Source organism: Poecilia formosa, unplaced genomic scaffold (assembly GCF_000485575.1).
Source record: "Poecilia formosa unplaced genomic scaffold, Poecilia_formosa-5.1.2 Scaffold31, whole genome shotgun sequence".
Lineage (NCBI taxonomy): Eukaryota > Metazoa > Chordata > Actinopteri > Cyprinodontiformes > Poeciliidae > Poecilia > Poecilia formosa.
In genome coordinates, this window is record NW_006799970.1 from 1,668,746 (window position 1) to 1,675,917 (window position 7,172).

The 7,172-nt window shown below is 40.0% G+C and overlaps 1 protein-coding gene across 1 annotated transcript; it reads right to left on the reverse strand.

The window, feature by feature from the left end:
- Positions 1-1,876: 1,876 nt before the first annotated feature.
- c1qtnf5 (C1q and TNF related 5) lies at positions 1,877-7,172 on the reverse strand. The gene is made up of 3 exons (XM_007549426.2): positions 7,050-7,172; positions 3,714-3,958; positions 1,877-2,708 (listed from the first exon to the last, which is right to left on the reverse strand). The coding sequence occupies exons 2-3, from the start codon at positions 3,943-3,945 to the stop codon at positions 2,188-2,190; spliced, it is 753 nt and encodes a 250-aa protein (XP_007549488.1). The 5' UTR covers positions 3,946-3,958; positions 7,050-7,172; the 3' UTR covers positions 1,877-2,187.

Genomic DNA, 7,172 nt, shown 5'->3' on the forward strand with positions numbered 1-7,172 from the left:
GTTTTGGATTTGCTATCTGGTGAAATTAGGATGACTTAAGATGAGCTGAACTGATGTATCACCGGCGAATTATCTCTGAATTTAGATGTTTCTGTTTAAAGGAAACAGAAACGTTGGTTTCCTAAAGTGATTAAGTCACAATCCACCATTTTACTTTTACATACATGTAGAGCTACATATTACCAGGAGCACTGTGAACACTTTCAAGATGTTTAAATCCATTATCCATACCTGTAGTTTCTACAAACGCTTGTAAAGAAACGGGTCGATTTGAAGAGCTCAGTGAAATCCCGTGCGCCATCTGTGCAACGCATCGGATCATTTTCTCTCTGCTGTAGGCCAGTTTTACAGTTTCATGCTCCAAACTCTGGAGAAAATGCTTGACTTTGATTTCTTCCTTTTTCCAACATGACTCTGCACCGGCGCAAAAATGAAGGTCCATAAAACCACGGATGAGTGAGTTTGTTGTAGAAGAACTTGATTGGCTTTTAGGGAGTCCGGACCTCAAGAATTTGAGGAAAACTCAATAAAAGCTCAATGAAATCCTGACATCAAAGCAGAACAAAACCATTTTTCAGCCGGCTTTTTCAAAGCTCTGCTAAGCAAAGCTAACGGGTCAAACTCTTCAGCCCCAGACTGAAAGACCCTCCTGGTTTCTAGTACGAGGGGTTCTGGGCTCGGGGTAGAAAAGTACAAGCAGTAGTGTGTTTAGTTTAAGGCTGACACAAATGATCAGGAGCCCGGTCAATTTGATCCCTGTAGGTGAGAACAAGAACCGCATGTTAGAATCCACTGGGAGTGGAAAGTGTAAGACCGTTTATGACATTTAGTAAGAAGTCTGACTACCTCGTTCTGAATAGCTTGCAGATGTGAAGCTGATGATCTGTCCAGACTGGCAGCACAGAACGGCACAATGCAATAACAGCACTGTTCTGTAGATCTGCTCAGGACACCATGTCTAGATTCTAGAAATGTTTATGGAATGAGAAAAACAGGAACGAAGACCAGATCTGATGTGTGAGGCAAAGAATATTGAGGAATTTGATGCGACTCCTGTTTCTCTTTCATATTGGATTTGGTTGTTGTGAGAAAAACAAGGTGACAAGCAGCTATTATCAAAGTCTCTGTCTTATTGGTGTTTGAAACCAGAAAATTGAGACCAGAGAGCTAGCCACTGGTCCAAAACAAGCATTGGGTAAAGGGTAGAAAGTCTGTCCAGCTGGTTCAGGTTAAAAAATCTAAATATTTGGATGTCATCTGAGCAGGTGAGATAAAAGATGTCAGAAAAAGACAATAATAGCAACTAAAGGAAGAATGTGGGGGAAAAAAGACAATGACCTTAATGGAGCCTCACAGATTGGAGAAAAAATGTCTGACTTGATGGAGAGTGTCCTACCAAACAGCTGAGAAGAAAACAGAACACACTTGGGATGAACTAGAGCATAAATTAAATAGAACAACTTGTCCAACATCAGTGTCTGACCTCATAAATGTCCCGTCTGTATCATGTGGAAAGTCTTGTTCAAATATTGGGTTGACATTATACTAAACTCTAAAGATTAGCGATGGGCTTTTCTTATGCGTGTGTTTAGGCAGACGAAGGAAAATGGGAGGTGGAAATATAAATAACACCATAATATCATGAAAGTTTACATTGATCCGTCCATCTGGACTTTGGTTCAACATGATTTGAGTTGGAAAGGTTTAAATTTAGACATAGGAATATGTAGAAATCCTAAAATAAAATAAAATAAAATAAATAAAAATGATCTGCTGCACTCACGTTGCATTGAATTGGCTCAGGAAATAATTTGACCTCCTCTGTAACATTTGCTGCCAAAATCTGGCCAAAATTATGACAGTCGAGAGGCTTTTATGTGGTTTACAGATTTATTAATGTTTCATTTTATGCAGTGCAGTGATGGCATGAAAGCTATTTGAATTTAAGGCCGGGGTCTTTCCAGAAGCCAGTGTGGGAACATATGTGAAATTAAATGTCATCATCTGTACGTTATTTACAGTTCAAGTAAAACACGGCTTATGCAGCCGAATAAGACAGGATGCCCCACTGCCAATTAGTTTTTCTTCAAGCAGAGCTTCATCCACAAAAAGCAAAAAGTGGAAAAGTAAAAAACAAAGTTGTTTTTTGTTTGCCACTGTGGGAGTGGCTTGTGTTTTACACACGTCTCATGCAAAAACTGCAGAGTTTTTCCAGTCTGAGTAGACCAGGAAGCCAGTGAAGGTGCTGTCAGTCTTGGTGCTGCAGTAGAACCCATTATACTCTGAAAGGGCCATTTGGACCCACACCTGGTCGCTGGGGATGAGGTGAAGCAGGGAGCCGCCTGACAGAGACGCCGGTTTGGGCCAGTTACCATAAAACTGGAAGTAGGATGCCACGGCGTGTCCGTTTTTCATCAGGTCAAACTGCAGGCTGGCGCGGTAAACGGTGGCGTGGACCGCAAAGTAGTAAACGCCAGGGACCTTGCAGGTGAAGCGTCCAGTCTCTGAGTTGTAGTCCCCCTGTTCGTTGAAGAGTATTGTGTCAAAGACGACTGCGTCCCCAACATTTAGGGGTAAAGTGTGGCTCTGAGACAGTTTGGCACTGAAAGCCGATTTAGGGGCCACTGCACACTCTCCTGGCTGGCCCCTCTCCCCTTTTTCTCCTTGGTAGCCTTTGTCTCCAGTCAGGCCTCGCACTCCTGTCTCACCTGAAGAGGAAGACAAGAAGAAACATGAACAATGAACACTAACAGAAATGATCAATGATCAGCACTACACAGTGCTTTAAGAAAGTATTCAGACCACTTTAATTTTTCACATTTTGTCATGTTACAACCAAAAACTTAAGTTTTTTTTATAGGATTTTTGAATTATAACAGTGTGTCTAAAAAAGTAAAGCTAAATATCGTAACTAAATGCATTTCTAAATATACAGAAATGTACAGGGGAACACTGCACCAAGTAATCCAATAAATTATGAACTAGCTAGCCTATTTAACTAGCAAACATGTTGCTAGCTAGCTAGCCTATCTATCTATCTAACTAGCTAGCTAGCTAACTAGTTACTCATAGGTAAATATTTTGACTGTTTCCACATTAGAATTTAAATTTTTTTCTCTTGTTCTTCTGGTTTTAGTTTCCATTTAAACAACATTTGATGTTGTTTTAACGGCTAATTCAAAGTACATTTAATATTCTAAGTAAAGTCTGGAACAAACCACTGATACAGAGATTTTCAGACAAGAACAACCGTCATCCATAAACAACAAGGACCGCCTCTCTGACGCCTGTTTAATAGAATAAATGATCTCACTGTACAAACCCCATACTGTTGTTATTTTGGACACCGCCCCTTTGATTAACGATTCAGTTACACAGAATAGGCAGAATATTTGTCATAACAGGGTCTTTTGGTTTTCTGCTGCTTTTCAGCAGCTGATTGCAAATTATTTTCCATTTGGAAATATAATTTCGGTCGAAAACAGTGTATGATCAGGTTAGTAAATTTTGGCCATTTTTCCACAAATAATGATCAGAAAAGTGTGCTGTAGACTTGTATTTTGACTTTTAAAATAAATTAAATTTTTACTTTAAAGATGGAAATATTTTTTTGATGTTGGTTCATCTCATAAAGTCCCGATGAAATACACTGTAGTTTGTGACATGAAGATGAAGAAATGGGGAAAGACGCTGTAACAAATGGAAAGGAGTACCTGGATATCCCCTGTCTCCCTTCTCGCCTTTCTCTCCCGGAGCGGCATCCCTCCCATCTCTTCCGTCTCTTCCCGGCTGACCGGGATTGCCATGATTCCCAGGAGAGCCTGGGATGCCAGGGTGACCAGTGCACAGACTGGGAGGGATCTTGTTGTCCTCCAGCTGGCTGGAAAAGCAGACTTGTAGGACGATGATGGAGCATAACAAGGGGAACAGGCCGAGTGAGGTCATTGCACCGTAGAGGCTGGAGTGAAAGGGAGAAGCATTGTGGCTTTAAACACACATGTGACGGCTATTAGCTCAGATGTACAGTTAAGACCACAGACGAAATAACCCGAGGCTACAGTAAACGTTTGATTGTGGATTAAACCTCATGACAGCAGGGGAGAGAGAGAGGGAGAGAGTACATTTTACAAGATAATTGGATCTCCCAATAAAACAGTCAACATTTCAGGCACTTTGACCTTAAATCAAAAGTCTTTATTAGTTCTCATTTCCTGAACCACCACACAGGAAGACACAAAGTATTCATTAAGTCGCCATTAAATCAAGATCGAGAAAAAATGTAGAAGACAAAAATTGAAAAATTACAAAGAATTTCCCCCACCTAGACATGTTTTTAATGAGTGTTTTCTGGGATGTTTAATGCCCAACACCAAATAGCAGAGCCACAAAGACAAGGTCTGCCAGGGAGACGTCTGAGTCGGCACTCCTGCTCTATAAAATATCCTGAGGAGAGTTGTGTTAGTGACTTCTTATGTTTCTCCTCCAGGGTTGTGATCTCTTAATAATCCAACACTTATGGACAACGTTTACTCTACGGCGCTTTATATTTTGTCACATTACAGCCACAAGCTTTGATGTATTTTACTGGGGTTTTGTGTGGCCGACCAAAGCAAACTAGTGAATAATTATGAGGTGGACGTGGTTTTCAACATTTATTACAAACTAAACTCTGGGTTTCAGCCCTGTTGAGACAATACCTTTTAGAACCGCATTTCATTGCGATTGCAGATGCAAATGTCTCTACTGGCGGAAAAGGTTTCCCATTTCTCTATGTAAAATAACTCAAGCGACATCAGATTGAACCTGTGAACATTGTTTTCTTTCGAAGTGCTGATAGCTTGATTGGGCCTAGTTCTGGATTTTCTACCAGATGAATGTAGTTTAAAGTTGATATCCTGCTGGAAAGCGAACCTGTCCTTCAATTTTAAGTCTTTTATTGCTAAATAAACGTTTTTGTTCTTTTCCTGGATTGATCTGTGTTTTTGCTCAAAACCATTTTCCCATCAACCCCGACCACCAGTGGGTTTTACTTACGATTATCAGAGAAAATGCGACAGAATACATCTTCACATCTCTTCACATTTACACGCCGCTTAGTGTGGATGTGTGCAGCTTGTGGCCATGATGCCATGCAATGTGAAAAATATCAAAGGGCCTGCATGCTTCTATGATATTGACCATGTTCTTGCCCATAAGAAAAGCCCAAATTATTGTTTTATCGTCATGTTTACCGGCTGAGCGTTGAGTATTACGTCCAGAAACAGCTGCACACAAAGAAGCAGAGGGAGAAAAAAAAACTGGAGAAAAACAGTGGGAAAAAAATGAGGGTGGGACGAAGAACTGCATGTCAGCATTCCTGGCACGAGTGGAGCTCAGACGAGAAGACAAACACTGCAGAGTCGAAGCAGCTGCTGTCTTATAAGTGTTTCTTTATTAATAAAATAATAGAAAAAGGAATTTAAATACTCACTGTCCACGAATAGATCAGTGCATGTGGGAGGAAAACATATGCAGTGTGCGTAAACCGAGCGAAGAACAGCAAACACCGTTTTCGAAGAGCCGAGTGAGAAGAAGCACATTGTGAATCTTTTTGTGGAACTTGGAGGAGGCTAAAAACGACAGCATGTTTGTTTGAGATATTTTATTTCTACTGTCGCCATCTGCATGTTCAGCATGAGGGATTGCTGCAAAGGTTAGACTGGAAGCAGTCAACCATCCATCATCACCACATGAACTGAACTTCGTTGTTTTACAAAAAGAATGAAGGTAATTAACGTTGAATCTGTCTGAATACCTGGACTCGGACGACAACATATTTCTGTATATAAACCATCTCGTCCAGTGCTCTGTGACGGCAGCTTTTGTGCATTTGTGGGATAATTAAATGTCAAATGAAAACATTTAAAATGACTGTGGCATATTTACCAATAAAATAAAATAAAAATAAAATTAAAATAAAAAAAAAAAAACAATAAAAAAGGATTCTTATTTAAAGTGAAATAAAACCTCAGACTTGGTACCAAAAGCGCTAATTAATTTCACCTCCTCAGCATCTCAGGCTATGAAAAGTTTGACTGTTTTGTACTCAGCTACCTGAGGAAGTTTTGCATCATTCCTGCTCAGCGGACCTTTGTAGCCACTTTGACAACTGATGATTTAAAGTATTTATCTGAGAAAATGTGTTTAGGTGACTTGCATAAAAACAAAACCGTACGCCAGCAGCAGACTGTGACATCACTCATAGTTTAGTTTGTTCAGGGGTCTTGACTTGTCATGTTTCAAAATACTATACAATTAGATTTAATTATATGAGATTTCTGAGCTAATTTATGTCCAGAATTCATCTAAATATTTAACTCTTAAGAAAAATACACTGATGTTCGGTACGGGTATAAAATGGTATGTTTACTGGCACAGAATAGAAGTAGAAGGGATGAAATTGAAGCCCATTGGTGCAAAGCAGGGAAGTAGAGGCAAATTGACCTGAAGTGACTCAAAAGACACAGACAAGAATTTAACAGCAACTCATACTGGGAGCTGAAAATTAACCAAAAATACTAACAAAGTCGGTATAACCCAGGATAACTAATTCTACTGAAAATTTTAAATATACACCTGCAACATTCATTTGTAAATTTCAACCGTATTTAGATTTCCCTAAGAGTCGCCATTTCTAGTCTGTGTCTGGTTGTCCTGCTTCTTGTTTGGGCATGAGTGGGCTTTTATGAGTGTGTGACCAGAGGCCCACCGGCTCATAATTACGGTTATTTGTGTTTTAGATGAGCAAATAAGCCCATCTGATTGCACAACAGAAACCACAGATCCGCAGCCATTAGAGAAAGTTTGGCAGAGCAGCAAAATGATGTTTTCCACATGTAAAATGCCGCTGTGCACAAAATGTATAACATATCTTCTGATTCAGTTTACAGTGGAAGGTCAGACGTCTTTTCCCAAAACACATCTAGACATATCCTCTCTGCTGAGCTACCGTAAGGCGCGACTTTTCATTTGTTTCTAAAGGTCTGCTTAAGAAAGAAACACAACCTTACCAGGATGCAGTGCAGTCTTTGGGGCAGCTGTTTCAGATGGTGTTTGTGTGGTAAAGAAATAAAAAAATAAAAAAAAAAACACTGAAACGATCTCCTCCAGACCTGAGAGAGTGGCTGGGAAAA

Coding starts and splice junctions, on each gene's coding strand:
- c1qtnf5 (XM_007549426.2), bottom strand. CDS start 3,945: ATGACCTCACTCGGCCTGTTCCCCTTGTTATGCTCCATCATCGTCCTA. Junction 2,709..3,713: donor GGGAGACAGGGGATATCCAG/GTACTCCTTTCC, acceptor CTTCCTCTTCAG/GTGAGACAGGAGTGCGAGGC.